Source organism: Lycium barbarum, chromosome 10 (genome assembly GCF_019175385.1).
Source record: "Lycium barbarum isolate Lr01 chromosome 10, ASM1917538v2, whole genome shotgun sequence".
NCBI classification, from domain to species: domain Eukaryota; kingdom Viridiplantae; phylum Streptophyta; class Magnoliopsida; order Solanales; family Solanaceae; genus Lycium; species Lycium barbarum.
In genome coordinates, this window is record NC_083346.1 from 67,820,350 (window position 1) to 67,840,420 (window position 20,071).

Below are 20,071 nucleotides of genomic sequence, written 5' to 3' on the forward strand. Positions count from 1 at the left end.
TCGTTAGCTCATTTATTAGTCTAGTTCGACCTTATAAGCGTTTCAGTGGTTTAACCTTAGTATGAATCATTTTGAATGTAGAATTGCGAGCTCGAGAGAATATGTGTTAAGTAGTTAAGGAGACGACAAGGTATGTTAAGGCTATCCCTTTCTTTCTTATGACATGATCTTGTTGATGCAAAACCATACAAATGATATCCATAAAGTCCATATTCATAGTAATATTAGAAGCTTATGGTTCTTGATGTTCTTATGGTATTATTGATCTTTGTCTTATGATTATTGATCTTGTCATATGGTTATTGATTTGATTCATTGATATTGATCTCTTCTTATGGTTATTGTTCCTTCAAGGTGAGATATGTTCATGATAATAGTTCCATAATGGTAATAGGAGGTTTACTGACCTTACGTTACTCCGATAGAGTCATAACGTTTCTTTGAGCTCTCATGCATGCTTATATATATGTAGCTATTTTCTTACACCGAACTGCGCTATAGTCGGCCGAGTACGACACCTATTGTGCACACCACTACAGTTGGGTACGGATAACACCGAGCCTATCATTGACGGGTACGAATGACACCGACCCTATCATTGCCGGGTACGGATGACACCGAGCCTATCATGGCCGGGTACAGTATTATGATATATATATATATATATATAAAGGAAGGCATGCATAATATCCGCCTTAAGAGGCAATTAGATGTATAGGTTAATTCTCTTATCCTATGTCACCTTCATATCTTTATATGTTGTTTTCCATGTCTTACATACTCGGTACATTATTCGTACTGACCTCCTCTTATTTGTGGACACTGCGTTCATGCCCGCAGGTAGACAGAAAGACGGTACAGATCCTTAGGCAGTCATCTCAGCGTTGGTACAGGAGCACTCCACTTGTTCCGGAGTTGCAGCTCATTTTGGTACGATTCTTTTGTGTACATATGGGTATGGCGGGGCCCTATCCCGTCCTTATTATGTTATACACTCTATGTAGAGGCTCGTAGACAGATGTGTACTGTTAGTTGTCCTATGACCTTCTCGGTCCATATTTCGTTATATCTTTTGGATAGCCTTGTCGGCTTGTATCCATGGACACAATTTGGTGACGTATATATATATATATATATATATATATATATATATATATATATATATATATATATATATATATATATATATATATATATATATCTTGGCATGTGTCCCTTACAGTTTATGACTCAGGTATTGTCTATGCCAGGGTACAGCCCGTCCGCCCAAGGCCTTCGCCCCAACCCTCATCACGCTGCAGCGCTACGGGGGGTCGAACGCGGAACCTCTGGCTCCTTTACATTCCCCAAAGGGAATCGCCTCTTACCAATTGAGCTGACGGATATATATATATATATATATATATCTTGGCATGTGTCCCTTACAGTTTATGACATCTATTAGTCAGCATTATGGCTTACTCAGGTATGATTATGAGTTGCATGTATGTCATGTGGTGCTCGGTAGGTTAGCTCCGGGTGCCCGTCTGGTCCTTGGGTTGGGTCGTGACAGCTAGATCCATAACCTGGAGATTCTTCTTTGTATTTAACTGTCTACTTTGTATTCCTGAGACGGTATTGATATTTGAGATTTGTACCTTCTATCAGACTTCTATCTATGTAATAATGGCTCTTGTACTAGTCCAGACCAGATTTTGGGGGTTATTATTGCTTCCGCAGTTATCGTTTATATAATTTGAATCTGTTAGCTAAATCATTGTTTATTTCCGCATAATTCTTATAAATGACTAAAACGATTTGGGAACGGTTCGCCTACCTGGAGGGACAGTGTATGTGCCATCATGATTCACGAATTGGGCCGTGATAGTTTTGTCTTTTAAAAGTCACTTAACTTTGGGTAAGTGACCTCTATAATCACTCAACTTTGTTTTGTCTACCAAACGTCACTCAACTTTAGGTAATTGGCCTCCATAATCACTCAGCTTTGAGTAATTGGCCTCCAAAAGTCATTTTAGCTGGAAATATAATTCCGCGTACATATTTAATGACGTGACAGTTATAATTTAAAAAAAAAATCTTAAAAAATGAAAATCAATAATCAAATTTATTTATTTGGGATCCAATTCATCATAATTAGAGCATATAATAAAATTTAGAATATTATTCATCATTAGTACATAAAAATTATGAACTTAGGCAATATATAGAATTTCTAACTTTAGAACCCAACCTTCTTCAAATTAGAAATTCAAGAGAACTCTAACTCTTAAAATTAGAAATTCAAGACATTGGGTTCTTTTAGTTGGGTGCCACTTCTGCTTAAGTTCTTTTACTTTTTTATAAGGTTATAAAACTCCCGCTTAAGTTCTTATTAAGAATCTTTTTTTTGAATATTTTAGAGGTTATGATTTATTTTGTGTTTATTGGCTCACTTATTTAATTTGATAGAACTTTATACTCTTTGAATAATTTTTTTATTATTATTTATGCCCTGCAATATTGCTTGAAATTATATTTCAGGTTAAAATGACTATGGAGGCCAATTACTCAAGTTGAGTGACTATGAAGGCCAATTACTCATAATTGAGTGACTTTTAAAAGACAAATCAAAATTGAGTGATTATAGTGACTAATTAACCAAAGTTGAGATCCTCTGAGTTTTTATCAAGAAAAGATTTTTTTACAAGTGAAATACTTTGAAACAAGCTTTTCTGTTTGTTTTTCTTCAAACCCCAAGCGGATCCTGAAAAATAATTAAATTGAAAAGAAAGAATATAAAAAGAAAAGAGTATATTGGTGTGATGGATATTTGGTTAAAAGGGCAAAGGCATATCTCCCAATGCGAAAGTGAGGTAAAGAGAGAGAAATATGATGATGATGATGTTGTGTTTGGTTTTCCTTGTTATCTTCGTAGCCTTGTTCCTCAAGTTCCTCACTGCTGATGGTAACTATTCCATTCCATTTATGGATACATACATCTTCAATTTGAATCTCAATCATCAATCAAATTTCAAACATTTTATTATCAGGGGACTTCACATTATTGTCAAAAGGGAAAGTCAAACGCGAAGAAATCCAAGATAAGGTTTGACCTGGAGTACTACTCTCTGTTGATGTGTCTACTTCACTTTCACATTTAATTTATTACCTTAATTTTGATATTGAGTGCAGGTTGTTTGGATTACCGGAGCTAGTCGTGGAATAGGTATTTCGTTTTCTTTCAGTTATGATGATTTAAACAACTTTATGTTATGTTGGAACTAGTGCTTTCTTCCAATATAACACTTGAACTTCTATGCTATCTTTTATACTATGATCATTCGTCTAGTTATAAGTTTGTCATCTCGCAATTGCTGCTAAAATATTGCCAACATGGTTTGGTTTTACTTGTTATTGTCATTCTCATTCTCATTCGTTGGTATTGGTGAAAAGGGGAAGTTCTTGCCAAACAATTTGCAAGTTTAGGGGCAAAACTCATTTTATCTGCTAGAAATGAAGCTGACTTACAGCATGTCAAGCAACAACTTACAGGTATCGCCTCTTGATTTCTTACTATTCTTTATATCCTGTTTTTTACTTTGGATTTTTCAGGAAAATATGCACCAAGTGATGCGATGATTTTACCGTTGGACTTGACTTCCGGGGAGGAAAGTCTGAGAATGGCTGTAGAGAAAGCTGAATCATTTTTTGGTGCAGCTGGAGTGGATTATATGATTCACAATGCAGCCTATGAGCGTCCAGTAAGTAGTGAACTTTCATTATTGCCCAAATTATTCTCTTGCATCTAATCAATTATATTAGTTTGTTTGTGCTTTCATTTGGATTCATTATGACACTATTATTCCTTTTGGGCTATGATAGAAGGGCTTGTTGTGAACAAACTCATCTTATGGAGTTCTATTAACCCAGATATTTCAACATTAAATTAATAGATCATTAGTAACCCAGTTAACATAGAGGAGATTCAATTCTCTTGCTATTCCTATAAAAGCATAGAACAAGAGGGTGTTTTCAAGAATTGGACACTTCAGGTGGGTGGGGAGAGGAGTGAGAGAAATCACTATAAAGGACCATTTGAAATTTGCAACTCTCTCTTTGTAGCTTGCAGAACTTTATGGGTTTCACCGAGTTTCTCTTTGAGTCGATTCGAGATGATTGTTAGTGCTATCTAGTTGTAGTTAACAATCTAATTTTCTTTTCTGCAGAAATCTACTGCTCTGGATGTGACAGAAGAAACTCTCAAGGTATCATGTCTTCATAAAACATGTTGTACAGATTAGGTCCAAATCCATGCCTAGCCTGTAAAAATCCAACACCCTAGTCAGTTCATGGGTTCTTTTCTTGATCATTTTAATCAGAGCTAGCAGACTCTCAATTCAGTAGTATGCACCCACAGCCGCAGATAATTCGATTTACAGAAGATGTTAAAGCACGAGAAAGTGTTTGTCAACTGCGGTACTATGTCCACATGAACAGTACCGTTAGCTGTTATTGTTTATTTGTTAGTTTCCAGAGATAGTTTTGGCTAGGAATATGTTCCTGCTAGATTATTTTGCCTTTCAGTGACTATCATAAGCAATTTACTCAAGGAAAGAAGATATATTTCCAGAGTAAATTATCTATAAAAAGAATGTCTGTATATCCTTAGTATGAAAATATAGGATATTAAATGGAAGTCTTAGGCTTTGGAGTTCCAAAAATATTCTGCAACATGAGATGGAAGTCTTATTCCAGGCTGAGTTCAAGATCCTTGAGGCTCTAGAGGCAGTATCACTGTCAAGAGATACTAATTATCAGAAAAACATTCTGCAATATGAGATGGAAGTCTTATCCAGGCTGAGTTCAAGACCCTTGGGGTTCTAGATGCAGTTTCTTGCTTACCTTACATGTCATGCATAAAGTAGAATGGTCAAATCTAGGGAGATAACACCGATGATGATGTAGATGAGATGGTAGTATGTTCTACTTGGGGGTCATCCAAATGTGGAACGTCTTTGCATTTGAAAGGTATGCCTGTATCTCCATTATCTTTAGTGATGTGACGGTAGTTTGCGAGGCCAAAACAGAGTTCATATGAGTAAATTGAGATAATTGAGTTATTCTAAGGAGTTATCACTTTTAAGTCAAATGAGGAGAGAGCCAAAAGTTCTTATGCTGAAGGACTTGGTTAAAGAAATGGAGAACATACAAAAAATCGGAGACTACGCAGCAAAGTGAACTTAGGAGACTTGAGCACTAACTCAACTACTACTGTAATAAAAAAGGGCAGCCCGGTGCACAAAGCAGCCCGCGTTAGTAGGGTCCGGGGAAGGGCCGCCCTTCAAGGGGTATGATGTAGACAACCTACCCTGATGCAAGCATTAGTGACTGCTTCCACGGCTCGAACCCTTGACCTATAGGTCACACAGAGATAATTTTACCGTTGCTCCAAGGCTCCACTTCCCAAATACTACTGTAATATCGTATTAAATCATAAAAAAAACTACTACTACATAGCAGGAAGATGGAAAGACAAATAATTCAAGCAACAACAGGATGAAAATTTTAACTCATGCATGCACATTTTGATTTCTAAGTAGGCATTTGGACAATATTTGGTTGACGTTGAAAAAAAATATTTGAAAGAATATTTGGAAATAGAAATTATATTTGGGTGTTTTTCAATTGGGAACAAAGATGTTTTAGTGAAAACCTTTTATTTCACTTGAAATACTTCTCAAACTAGTGTTTTAACTTCAAATTCTCTATTTCAAGTTTAAGCTGAAATAGTGGACCAAATTGTTATACAAACATTGATTTGTAAATAAAGTAGTCTTTTTGAGCTTAGCCCAAAGCAATGTATAAATGTATATGGTGGGTGGCTTAAGAGAATCACTTAACTTGGGGAATAGAATAGGGGAATCTAAATATACAAATATACTATTTCTGAGCTTATCCCAAAGCTAAGTTGCGCGGACTCTTCACTTTCGATGCCGCACCCGTGTTGGATTCTTCAAAAATACACTACTTTTGGAGAATCCAACACGCACCCGTTGACATTTTTGAAGAGTCCGAGCAACATAGGCCTAGAGCAATGTATAAATGTATATGGTGGTTGGCTCAAGAGAATTGCTTAACATTTTTTTTTTTTTTGATAATGGTAACATAAGAGAATTACTTAACTTAAGGAATAGAATAGGGGAATCTAAATATACAACTATGTTATATACGATTTTGAGTGATAGCAAAAAAATTACGATGATATTAAGAGCAGCAATTCTTTTTATCAAAATGTATGGTCTTGGATCATCAATAATGATTTTTCTTTAGACTTCAGATACTTAGTTGACCCACTTACCTCTATTATGTCAATATTAATCACTACTGTTGGAATTGTGGTTCTTATTTATAATGGCAAATTATATGGCTCATGATCAAGGCTATTCTTAGTAAGAATGGGTGAGGGTATTCTGCCTAAATAGTAGACATAGGTAATAATAAGAGAATTCTAAAAATTCGAGCCATAAAGTTTCCCTATCTACCCATAAAATATTACTTGTAATTACATATATTTGGTTTATGAGGTACAAAAATGTTATTAGACACTGATTTTAATAGTGAAGTAAAAGATGTTATTAGAAAATAATATTCCCAATTTCATAATAACACTAACTTTTGAAGTTTTCAATATATAGTAAGTACTACCTAATCCTTAAAAACTATTAAAATAGAAATAATACACATTCAATAACCTATCAAACTGTCACGCCCCATATACCTTCAGATGCACCTTTAAGGATCCTAGTATAATCAAACTATTGAATTTTTTTTTTTTTGATGACAAAGGAACCCGCAATCGCTATCTTTCGGGTGCGCACAGGATAAAACCCGCTCCTTAGCATGCAAACCACATAGGAGAGATAACCCACGAGGCAAGCCCCGTGCGACGAGCTCGACCCAGAAGGCAAATCAAGCTATTGAGTTTTAGAAATGCATAATAGATAAATATATTGCATACATACGTGTGTAACTCTTTTTATACATAGCTTGTGTACTCTAGGTAGAGATTAAAAATAAATATTTAATTTTTAGCATTGCCCGAGAAAAAGGAACTAAAATATATAAATAATATGTCCTACAAGGGAGTTAAGCAAAATTTCATGGGAGTTTCATAATGCTTAATCCTTAACAAAGGTGAGCTCTCATGCGACTTTGCAAAATCAAATGGACAATCTAGGAAGTATATATAATTGCATAGAACATTCTCTAAAGAGATTTAAAAAAAAAAAATGAAGTTACCTTGATTAAAGTCAACTTCTTGAAATCTCTTTTGGTGATGCGCTCTTTTATTCTCCCCGATCTTATGGTGATGGTTTGATTGAACTATATGTGTTTTTGCCAACATTTATGAAGTAGTATTTGTTTTAAACTCTATTTTCAACTTTGATAGTTTTGTATATTTACCAAAATAGCTAATAGAAATATGGTAGAATTAGATTAAAAGAGTATATAAGTCAATCAACATTTTAAGGATACGTTTGTCGTTCAACATTATTATTCGTGCTTTTATAATAATATAGATTATGTATGTATTGGCTGATGGAGTTCGTGTAGGCTTTGTAAGAATCTAGCTGGTAAGAGATGTCAATTTGGGGTGTAATTAGCTGGATTCAAAACTGATGTTTTTTCGAATTTTGTGACAACCCCTTCTTAATGCATAGCTTTTGATATACTGACATATTCCTTGTAAGAAAAGAACTGTTCCCTGTGGTGGCTCATCACTGAAACATGTAAATATCTTTTGTTGTCATGTTATCATACAGAGGGTATTAGTAATTTTAAGGAGTCTCTTAGTTCAAAAGAGGGAGCTAACATTTTCTCATGCACATTGAGAAAATATGGCTACAACGGGTTGGTTAACGAAATGAAAGGAAGGGATGAGACGACTGGGAGATCTCAAGAATTGCTAAATTTTATAAGATGTTGGAACAGCTCAAGGGTTTAGAGCCAGAGTTTGACATGATATGGTGGAAGGGGCACAACAAAGGAATGTTTACAGTCAATTCTGTATATCGGATCCTGAACAATCAACCAATCAGCCAAAGTTGTGGCCATGGAAGCACATATGGGAAGTTAGAATCTAAGTTGCGCGGACTCTTCACTTCGTTGCCACACCCGTGTCGGATTCTCCAAAAATGCACTACTTTTGGAGTATCCGACACGCACCCGATGATATTTTTGAAGAGTCCGTGCAACATAGGTTAGAATTCCATACGAAGTGGCATGCTTTATGTGGTTGGTAGTGAAACAGGCATGCTTAACAGATGAAAATTTAAAGAAGAGGGGCATACAATTATCTTCAAGATTGTATCTTTGAGGTAAGGAAGCTGAAACTAACTGTCATCTTTTTTACATTGTGAGGTGACTTCTCAAACCTGGGACATCTTTTTACGAGAGGTATCAAATGGTCAATGCCTAAAAGCTCTTTGGAGTTGTTGAAATGTTGGAATGGGGTAGGAGGTTTACCCAAACAGAAGAACAGATGGAAGATGATCCCACCATGTATTTGGTGGACTCTTTGGAGGGAACGAAATTTGAGATGGTTTGGAGGCATGGGTAATGAAATTCAGAAGATCAAGATGAACTCCCTCTTCTGAACTCTAGTTACCTTTTACAAAAAAAAAAAAAAATGCTTTATGTGGTTGGTAGTGAAACAGGCATGCTTAACAGATGAAAATTTAAAGAAGAGAGGCATACAATTATCTTCAAGATTGTATCTTTGAGGTAAGGAAGCTGAAACTAACTGTCATCTTTTTTACATTGTGAGGTGACTTCTCAAACCTGGGACATCTTTTTACGAGAGGTATCAAATGGTCAATGCCTAAAAGCTCTTTGGAGTTGTTGATATGTTGGAATGGGGTAGGAGGTTTACCCAGACAGAAGAACAGATGGAAGATGATCCCACCATGTATTTGGTGGACTCTTTGGAGGGAACGAAATTTGAGATGGTTTGGAGGCATGGGTAATGAAATTCAGAAGATCAAGATGAACTCCCTCTTCTGAACTCTAGTTACCTTTTACAAAAAAAAAAAAAAAAAAAAAATGAAGAAGAAGAAGAAGAAGATCAAGATGAACTCCCTTTTGTTATTTCATTTTTGGTGTAAAGAGGAAGCCCTAGTGGATACTATGGCTATCCTAGAAATTTTAGAAGCTATGTAAATAGCTAGGATAGCTTTTTTGGTTTTCGCTTCACATCTGTACATATGGTTTTGGCACTGTTTTCGTGCACTGATATATATAAATTGTTGCCATTCTACAAAAAGGAAAGGAAGAGGTGAAACTTGGAGTCTAAGAAGCAAAGAGAACTGAGGGGGCTTGATCACAGAGTTACCAACTACTGCAAAAACAGGAGGATGGAGGGAAAAAAGAATTCAAGCAACACGAAGGAAATTATAAATGTCACTTGAATTTCATTTGGTCTCCAAATGTACATCATATGGGCCATCTAGGTTTTCTAGGTGTCTAGCTTGTAAGAGATGTCAGTTTGGGTATAATTAGTTAGGCAGAAAATAGTTTTTTTTTTTGGATGCAGGCCCTTCCTGGTGTAATATGTTGGAGTAACCTTTTTTCCTTAAAAAGGGGAGCGTCATTTTGCTATCTCTACAGAGGAATTGTCAGAAAAAGAGTTCTGATGCTCTTATGACTCTTCTTTTAGTTTCTTTGAACAGGCTACATTGGTTCAGTTTTTTATGTTTGAACTATTCTTATATTAGTGTTTTCTGTGCTGAATTGCCTCTGTTCTTGTGGTATCCACCTACCCATGGCAACTTGATAATATATGACTTTCGATTATGAATTTAGGTTTCTATTGTGTTACTCAAATACTCATATCATATCTGATCTGTTAGTAGGCAACGCTAAATGTGAATGTCGTGGGCCCCATATCGCTGACGCAGATGCTTGTACCTTACATGCTGAAGCGGGGAAGAGGACATTTTGTTGTGGTAAGTAGAATCATCAGAAAGGTGCTGCTAATTGTTGTGACTACAGTTATCTTGATGCTATAACCTGATAGCAAAACTTGTTCCGGCCAAAAATCTACTAAATTATCAATTAGGCAATGTAAAACTTTGCTATCTCATACAAAATGCTGGCTGACGGTTTACCTAAGTTGTTGCAGTATAATCTTCTAAAGTTATGTTGCTTTAGTACAATCTTTTAGGATCAGAGGATTCCTTCTGCGGAGTAATCCTTTTGGTTCTTCTCCTATGCAATTCTGATTTTCCGAGTTAACGTCGTTCCTTTCTATGCAAAAACTTTATGGCTAGACATGCATGTGAAACTCAAATACGTCGGTAATCTAAAAAGAATATACCTAACACAACAATTCTCTTGGTAAGCTGTATTTATCATGCTGTTATGTGGCCCTCATGGCAGAAAAAGTTTTTCCACTTTGTAATCGTTCTGTTCCTTTGTAATTATGTGCACAACATTTAGTTCTCAGTACTTTATGTACCCCTGGATGAGGGAGAGTAGAAAAAATTCATTTGATTTATTTTTATTTCCAGATGAGCAGTGCAGCTGGAAAGACTCCTGCACCAGGTCAGGCAGTATACTCTGCTTCCAAATTTGCAGTAAATGGGTATTTCCACACCTTGCGCTCTGAGGTATACATCATAGATCATCTAGCGATGCCTTTCTATACATTAGTACAATTCTTTTATAGTTTTCATCAAGGCTGTGAGATCTATTTGGATAATGGCTGAATTTGTTAATAGGGTCTAGATGTTTATAGTGCCACAATTGTATGCTTTTTAACTATAGGGGTGAATTCATAGGGCAGTCTAAGAATGTGGAATATTGTGTGCTTGGAAAAAGATAAACATAAAATAATACTTTCTCCATGACCTAATTATTTTTTTGGTCCACTGGGTATGTTGTTGTTGTCTATAATTACATTCCGTGACCTAGTTGTCTTCACCAAGGCCAAATGAACTGAATTTGAAAATAGACGGATTAAGAAACATGCTGAGTCTACAGCCGCATTACTTTGGCTACAGTAAGTTGAGCACAAAGGGTTGTTTCCTTTTGCATCTATGCACCCTTGTGGGGTACTTAAACTAGTTAAAGATGACTGCTGTCCTTGTCTCACTAATCGTCATTGTGTCCAGCAAATACTCTGGTCTTAGAGAAAAGAGGAAGGATATTTCCGTGCTATGCATTCTCCACATATAAACATTTCTTCAAGCTTATTTATATAATAGCTTTCTTGTATTGCCGAAGGCTTCAAATTTTTGTTGAATCATTCTGCTTACGGAATAAGCACTTCACAAAAGAATGTGACTCTCTCTTTAGACTTTCTAAAATAGTTTCTGCTTCTCTGGTTTATATTTCATTGTTAATATTTTTTGGCGGATCATTTCATTACCTTCTCTGCTGGAGATTCTTCTTTCTAACCTCTTTGCCTGCAGTAAAGGAAGATCCTTTTTCATTGAACTTCTATTGTAAACATGGTTAATCAAAGATAAGTGTCTGAAATGAGTGGTGCAAATATCTGTGATGCAAGTCCTAGATATATCTTGCCCCCTTTCAAGTCCCTAGAGCTTTTATTTATCCTCGTTTATCTGGAAGGCAAAAGTTCCTTCAAATTAAAAGCTTTTATGTGGCAATTAATTGCGGCAAATTCATTGTTAATCATCTGGAACACCAGGGGAGGAACTAGGTTTTTTGCTCATTGGTGCAGTCCGCTGTGAGAAAACATCATCTATTGCTCACACGCTGATCTATTTAACTAATAACATGATACAAGACTATTTCTAGATCAAAGAGCTGTATGGTTTACTTGCTAACATTCCTGACATGCTTTGCAGACTGACAAATAGGAGGGCAGGAGCCTCTAAGGAAGTGTCCCGTTTACAGTTTGATAGTTTATATAATTGGGATGAAACTCTAGAGTCTTTGAGGACGTCTTGTTTCTATATCTTATCTCAGGATAGAGTTGTTTTGGCATGGCTTCTTTATGGTATGAAGCAGAAGGGATCTTTTACAGAGTTCCATTTTCTGTTATGGTTGTAGATTAGACATCTTTACTGGGCTAACTGCCACGTATGCTACTTGTAGCTGAGGAGATTGTCCTTTGTTGTTTTTGCTTTCTTCTAGTTGTGACATCTTCTTTTCTTATTCAAACAATAAATGTGAAGTGGAAAGTAGGTGCAATAGTTATTTTACTAGTTGCTTATTTTTATGAAGAGGGGTGGGGGGTGGGGTGATAGTATTACAATCTTTTCCCATCATTCACTTGAAGTTGAGGTGAAGATAATTTTGGTTTATTATGGTTACAGTATTTACTGCCCTAGCAATAAACCCAGTAAATAAGCTGGCAAAGCTTTTTTCTCCGGATCTGCTTCATCAATGTAGCTTGGTTTAGTCATCTGAAAGAGTCGCAGGAATAATCTACAAGCAGGTTCAATTTTTATTGACTCGAGGGGTGATGTGCTTCTCATCACCACTTTTCTTCTCTCTTTTCTTAATCAATGAAATTATTCAAGTATGAAAATTTCATATATACATAACAGAAGACGTCCTCTTAAGCTGGAAGCTGAATTTGGGCCAGTATGGTGTTTGATTCCAACATCCATAATATTATCATTATTATTCTAGCTTCCTCAATACCCTCATAAATGATCCAGAACCTTGTTTATTATCATCTTATTGCTTTTACTTATCTTAGCATTCATCTAATTCTTTTACCGTTACAGCTCTGTCGTCATCTAATTCCTTTCCCTTTGCAGCTCTGTCGTAAAGGTATCAAGGTCACTGTAGTTTGCCCAGGGCCTGTAGAAACTCCCAATCCAAGAACTGGTTCAACCGAGGTGATTATCTTTCTCTTTATTCTGATTAGATGTGTTTTTAGCTGAATGTCTACAATAATAGGCTGAGCAGTGCTCGTATTCCATCTTCTGGAACTTACCCACACTTACTGTCCGATGAGCAAATCCTGTATTTAGCTGACTGATAAAATATCTGACTAAGTTGTCTGAATAACCTGGAAGGGCCAATATAATTAACATAACTGAAACATCAGAGTTGTAACAAAATGCTAAAGTTGTACTGTAAAACTGACTTAACACCCAGTAGGATAAGTCATGAGCCTCTAATAATACTGACTACATAATGTCTTCGGGCATACCCTGGAATACTGAAATGTCTAGAATAACCTAAGTTGCACGGACTCTTCACTTTCGATGCCGCACCTGTGTCGGGTTCTCCAAAAATACACTAATTTTGGAGAATCTGACACGCACCCGTTGACATTTTTGAAGAGTCTGAGCAACATACTGCATAACATAATAGAGCACGACCTCCCTCCGTAGAAGATGGCAGAGGTAAGTTGAGCTAGGGTCTGAACTTATCTGGTCACACCTGGAACGTGGTCAGCAGTATCCGCATTTAAGGAAATGGAAACAGGGCCTCTCGGACTAAGTATCACCCACGATACCCAGTAAGTCTGATAGACTATCTCCTAGAAAGGCAGAGCTAGATTTTCTGGGTAAGAACATAATAAACAAGGAAACATGTTTCACAAGTAAACATGAAAATCATAAAGTATGAAAACTGATAACTAAGGGCCTTGCGTACGTGAGATCTGGAAACACGCGCGAGAAGTGTGCCCACACTTCTAATAAACATGTAATTGTGGCCCTGCGTACGTGAAATCTGATAACATGCACGAGGAGTTTTGGCCTATCTCCTCACCAAACAATCGCCCCGATGAGCGTGGGTAACCTAATCTTGGCCCTTGTGGCACTCATGCAAGGGGAGGTCGGCTAGCTTTCCTGTCCGAATGTGATCACATTAATGCACTGAACTGAATACAAATATCACACCAATGGAACATAGCTAGCACTGATACACGTAAGCATATGCTTTGCTAAAGACTGAGCAAAATATCGTACAAGTCATACTGAGCTACAAATATTGCAAATAATAGTAACATTTTCATATAAGACTGTACTGAGTGAGAATGGATTGAACTGGTTACTATATCATAACAAAACCTTGCTTAGGCATTTCATCGAACATATAGAATACGCGGATTCGACCAGAATTCCCTGTTAGGAGAGTAAGCCTTAACTTATCTCGAGCTATACACTTAACTTCAACTTCTCCTGTCAATCAAACCAATCCAAATTACAATTCACACTTCACCTGATAATCGGGTTCGATATAAGTCAATACATGTTCAAAGATTTCAACTTTGTTCACTTTAACTTAGGAACATCGGCTCAAGTCCTCTAATTTATCAGTTTTTCCTCTACTATGTGGAAATCAAGCTTACCCGCTATATTCTTAATACTCCAATGATTTAGAATCATCTTTCATAACATTCCCAATAATAAAATTCATCACCCATAATAAAGATTCCACCTTTTCCCCAATTTCTCAATGAATTCCATCAATGTAAGATTAGGGTTTGTTCAATCCCCTTCAAATTGCCAACTTGGCTTAACATCAAGGTAGACAACAACAACATACCCAGTGTAATCCCACAAGTGGGGTCTAGGGAGGGTGGTGTTTACGCAGCCTTACCTCTACCTCTGAGAAGGTAGAGAGGTGGTTTCCGATAGACCCTCAAGTAAAGCATAACAAAAACAACTATGGAGGAGGGATGTAGTAGCTCAGTTGGTTGTTTACCTGAACTTTCACCTTGTTAGTGAGGGTTCGAATCCCCACGTTGAAATCCCCTCCCCCATTTTCCCTTCCCCTACCCCCTATGTAATAAGATAAAAAAATAAAAACAAGTATGGAAAGGAAATATAGTAGTGAAGCAGTCATGCTAAAAATAAAGGAGAAGAGAACAGTAGCAACAACAGATAATACGGTAACCGAAGCAAAGTAAACAAGTAACAAGTAATAATAAAATTAAAAAATAAGACAGTAGGAGAGTAATAATAACAATACCGATAAGGGAAACTAGGCAACGGTGGACTACCTACTAACCTTCTACCCAAATCCTCGACCTCCATATTTTCCTATCTAGGTTCATGTCCTCAGTAAGCTGCAGGTGTGCCATGTCCTATCTAATCACCCCTCCCCAATACTTCTTCGGTCTACCTTTACCTCTCCTCAAACCTCTCACCGCCAACCTCCTTACTGCGGCATCTGTGTTCCTCCTCTTCACATGTCCAACCATCTCAATCTCGCCTCCCTCACCACTGAGGCCACTCTCACCTTGTCCCGAATATCTTCGTTTCTAGTCTTATCTTTCCTAGTATGCCCACACATCCATTTCAACATCCTCCTTTTTGCTACTTTCATCTTCTGGGCGTGTGAGTTCTTGACATCCAACACTCTGCCCCATACAACATAGCTGGTATGACAACCACTTAGTAAAACTTACCTTTAAATCTTGGTGGCACGTTCTTATCACACAAGACACCGGATGCAAGCCTCCATTTCATCCACCCCGCTCATCATCGTCAATCTCCCCATTTCCTTGTATTATTGACCCAAGATACTTTTGGAGATGACTTGTGTACCAATCCTCACTTCCACATCTGCCACGTTGGTTACGTCACTTAGCTTGTACTCGATCGTGGTTTACCGTCCTAATCTAGTACTAATAATGGTGAATAGAATTACCTCAATGTGAAGAAACCTTGGGAATTCCAATTGGGTGTTCTAACCAAACCGTGAAGGTTCAATAGTGGAATCTATGGATTTTGATGCAAGCCCCCATGTTTAAACTGGGATTAATGACGTGAAATAATCTTAAAAAGGTCCATAATGCTCACTTTAAGTGTGAGACTTTGCCCAAAGTCGTATTTGCTTTGTGGCAGAAGACCCAATGCTCAAAATATTTATTTTCTTGAAATCTGAAACTTTATACCTACATGTGACCGCGTGGTGGTCACATTTTGGAGCACAATAAAGTTGTTTTCCACACTTGGGCCAAATTCTAGACCTTGTGTTGGTCGTGTATTGGAGCATAAATGAGTTGTTTCCTACACTTGGCATCCAACACGTTTCTTCCATTTCTTATACGTTTTAGCAATTGTACTCACATAGCTTAATTTTATATTATCCTTTAACATCTATTTAAGCACTTTTACCAACTTTTTTTTTTTTTGAAACAGAAATCAATCTTTCCATGTATTTTTCTTTGTAGGAGTGTTAACTCAATACGTTAGTATTCGTTAAAAATAGTTGGGGCATCACAGAGATGAACCCTACACTTTGATTTGGAGCTTTCCCCGTAAATCTTTTTTCCTCATTGTATTTCTTCATTGTGATTTGTGACAATATCTTGAAGCGTAATGTGATGAAACAATGGGTAGGAGTTTGTCCTTGCCCCTTGGACCATTCATATCAGGTGTATGATCCCGTGATTTTAAAGATGGAGTCAAAACTCAAAAATATCTTTTTCCTTTAGCATTCTACAAATTGGTTAATTAATGTTTAGTTGTGTAAATCCATTTCAAAGTAGCTATATTGTTGGCTTCTGGCTGTTTCATAATGGTTTTTTGCTGTAAAGGTCTAACTGGAGGACGATAGTTAACAAATTTATTTACTTCAAGAATCCTCTGTTCTCATTCTCTCTCCCCCTCTCATCCAATATTCTTCAATACTCTAATCTCTTTCTTTTCCTCTCCTGTCTTGTCTCCACAACAAGACATCTCAGTTGGTACTAAAGCAATCCTTCATATGAGAAAAATTAAAACCTTATACTGATATTAGTATTTGTGTGATGATTGTAATTCTGGCTATATATGCTTTCAAATCTCTGAGTATTTCTAAAAGGGAGTACATGGTATTAAAGTTTTCATCAGTCTCCTGTGAAACCTCTGCAACAATAAATTGCTTTATTTTTTTTTGATAAGGTAAGATTTATTAAAAAACCGTATCAAGATGATGCTGTGAAAGTACAAGGATGCAACCATAAATTGCTACTATGGTACTCTTTGACTACATAGAGAATAATTGATCTGATTTGGACTCTATATAAAATTCTTCCCTGCTCTCAGTAAGAAGTTTATTTTTTCCTCTTTCTGATGCATTTGGAGCATGTGACTAATTTTCGCAAATTAGTCCTGTTAACTCTTTATCTTAAAATTATATATAGCGGCGTGTATCATCAGAAAGGTGTGCGGAGCTGACAATTGTTGCTGCCAGCCACGGTATCAAAGAAGCTTGGATATCATATCAGGTTTGATCATGACATTTAATTAGCATTCGTGTTTTCAGAGTTTCACTAATCATTGAGGTTATGGCACATTTATTGTAATTTTAAATCTGCAAGGTTATATATGCTTGGACTAGATGCTATAAAATTTGTCATGGCGTGTAGCTTATTTTTCTTGTGAAGAGAATGTGCCAACGATATCATTTTCACCAACTCATAATGCCGTACAAGTAGGATAGGGTATGCTAGCAAGACCCGAAATGAATCCAAGTACACCACTAGTATCATAAGTGGATAAACATAATCCCACACTGGCATGTGTGGTTCTGGTGCATTGAACCCGTATGTCCATGTACCCACTCATTTATCTAATGATTCCTCCCAAAACATCACCAACACAACCCTTTGGCTTATTAAAGCATAATCATCATATGTGAAAATTAAATCATTGGCATCTCTTTTTCTTCATTTGTATCTCATAGATTGTAATTGATAAACGTATGAAAATAAGTACAAGCATCATCTGAATTAAATAGTGGTCATGAAATTCATAAATATGGTGACACTTCCACACGCTCGTCCCCTCATGCACGAACACAAAATTACATTTATAAAATTCTTTTAATGCATTTGAAACTCATAGTACATGAATCCTTTGAGGGAAAGCACTTCTAAAGGGTTACTTTAAATCCGAGTTTAAAGACTCGTTGCTAGAATTTCAGTATTCCACTGTTGTGGTCAATCTACACAAATACTATGTATAATTGAGAGTGAGTCATTTTTAAAGACGGGGGACTTTCAAGTCGATACTCTACTTAATGGTTATTTTCCTATAATTGTATTGTCAAGTTAACAAAATATTGCTGATATGGCTAACAATTAAACTATGTAGATGTATTAGTTATGTTATAAACACGGTGATATATAGATGGGAAAATATGTTTTGTATTATGTCAGCTGGAGTTAAAATGAGAATCGAATTCCATGTAACATGTTATTAGAATAAATATGCGATGTAAACAGTGGTTGGAAATTATTTCTTCTTTCATCATAAAGAAAACAGTAGTAGTAAAATCCTTGTCACGAGGATATACATCCTTGTTAACTGTGAGAAGAAAAGCATATGGTGAAAGATTAAAAATTCATGTGGCGGATGTATTTAGCATCAGAACGCCAGCTTGGTATCTATTTTGTTAAACTACTAATTTTGAAGCTCAAAATGCATTAGCGATGCAGTAAAACACTCAAACCCCAACAGAGCCTTCTAGTATATAGATAAAGCAAATGGTGGATGAACTTACAGGATGGAGTTTGGCTGCTGGAGGAGTCTCACTTATGGACTTAATTCTTGCATAAGCTTCTATGAATAGGAGTTGTTTGACGGTTTGGGTAGCTAAGTCTGCTAGATGGGTATGAGGTGTTTAGATACGTACATAATGTCGGCGTAGGGGTATTACAGATACCGTCTATTAGTGAATGTTGAAATCTTGTTCTTCCTCATATATCACCGAGTTTATTTATGTCCTTCTGTGTTCCAATATTCCTATGAACATTTTCAAGTGAAGTTACTACACCAACATCAGCTCTTTATTTAGTTTAGTTGAAGGTTTGTCTTGTTACAGTGTCCGATGTCTTTTAGCAACACATAATATGGAATATCTAAGAACCAGTTTTAAAACTCTATCTCCTAAACCGATCGTCTGATTGTCCCATTCAGTTCACAGAAGTAGACTCCCTACTTTCGGTACTTCATATTAAAACTTTCGTAATCCGTTCTGTACTCTTTTTTTCTTTCATAATAATTTCAATTGTAGTCGTGCAAACGGCTACTAGTAGCACTAATATTTTGGCTACTGATGCAGCCTGTACTTGCTGTTATGTACTTGGTGCAGTATATGCCATCGGTGGGCTATTGGCTTATGGACAAGGTATTATATGGTTATTCGTGCAAAATTTTGGTTGTTTACAATTTGGAACTGTTTCGAGACTAATAGATTATGGACTTAAGTTATATATACTAACATTATTAAAGAATTTACATTGTTCAAGCTATTTAGGATTTAAGTTATATGCAATGATAGTGAAAGAACTTTTACACTACCAATGTAGTTTGGTCTGCTGTAGCAGAGCAATTAAACAATTTTTTCTTGCAAATAAATGCTTCTTATATAGAGTTACCTACGAAAAATTTTTCCCCATGATTTGGTCGATCAATGCATAAAACTTGAACTCAAATTATTAAATATTTAGTACATTATGGCCAAGATGTGGTTACGTCAGGCACATTAGCCTCTAAACTATTGATTCTTATACAGATTGGTGGAAAACGTGTGGAAGCTGCTGCACAGAAAGGCAACACATACTCCGTCAACTTGCTCTTTGACCAAAAGAAGGAAAGCTAAAAGTCATGTTGGCACACCTTTTACCAATAGGAGACAAAGATGAGAGAACCATGTTTTCAAGAATTCAAGCTTTTTTTTCTTCATAATAATGCGCACCGTTCTGTTTGCGTTCTTTTATTCGTTTAAAGTCTCTAAAAGCTTTGCTTCATCACCCTCAGCTATGCAAATGTGCCGAAGAATAGGATTATCTTATGCTCAATTTGTCAGACGACAAACTCATCAAGTCCAATGTTTGATCTTTATGAGATGTGGCTCCGGTTTCACTGGATCGTTCATGAGAATTATAACAATTGTTGGTATTGTCCAAGCATTTAGCTAGACGATTTGGTTTAAAATGTCACTTTTTTTATAACATAAAGAAGAAACTAGTAATTTGTTTTACGATTTCACACTTCTCCAAGAAGGCATATAATCATTAAATACTCAATTAAGAGAGAGATCAGAGTAATTTAGTAAATTATTCCGTATGGTTAATGCTATTGTGCGATTTTTTAATGAGTGCCAAAAC

The 20,071-nt window shown here is 36.4% G+C and overlaps 1 protein-coding gene across 1 annotated transcript; it reads left to right on the forward strand.

Annotated features, from left to right (window-relative positions):
* Positions 1 to 2,731: 2,731 nt before the first annotated feature.
* Positions 2,732 to 19,883, forward strand: LOC132613477 (uncharacterized). The gene is made up of 12 exons (XM_060327499.1): positions 2,732 to 2,944; positions 3,030 to 3,085; positions 3,172 to 3,205; positions 3,433 to 3,531; positions 3,592 to 3,740; positions 4,206 to 4,244; positions 9,891 to 9,983; positions 10,548 to 10,646; positions 12,771 to 12,851; positions 17,102 to 17,185; positions 19,024 to 19,089; positions 19,477 to 19,883. Exons 1-12 carry the CDS (start codon positions 2,869 to 2,871, stop codon positions 19,561 to 19,563), a joined length of 963 nt encoding a protein of 320 aa, XP_060183482.1. The 5' UTR covers positions 2,732 to 2,868; the 3' UTR covers positions 19,564 to 19,883.
* Positions 19,884 to 20,071: the final 188 nt, after the last annotated feature.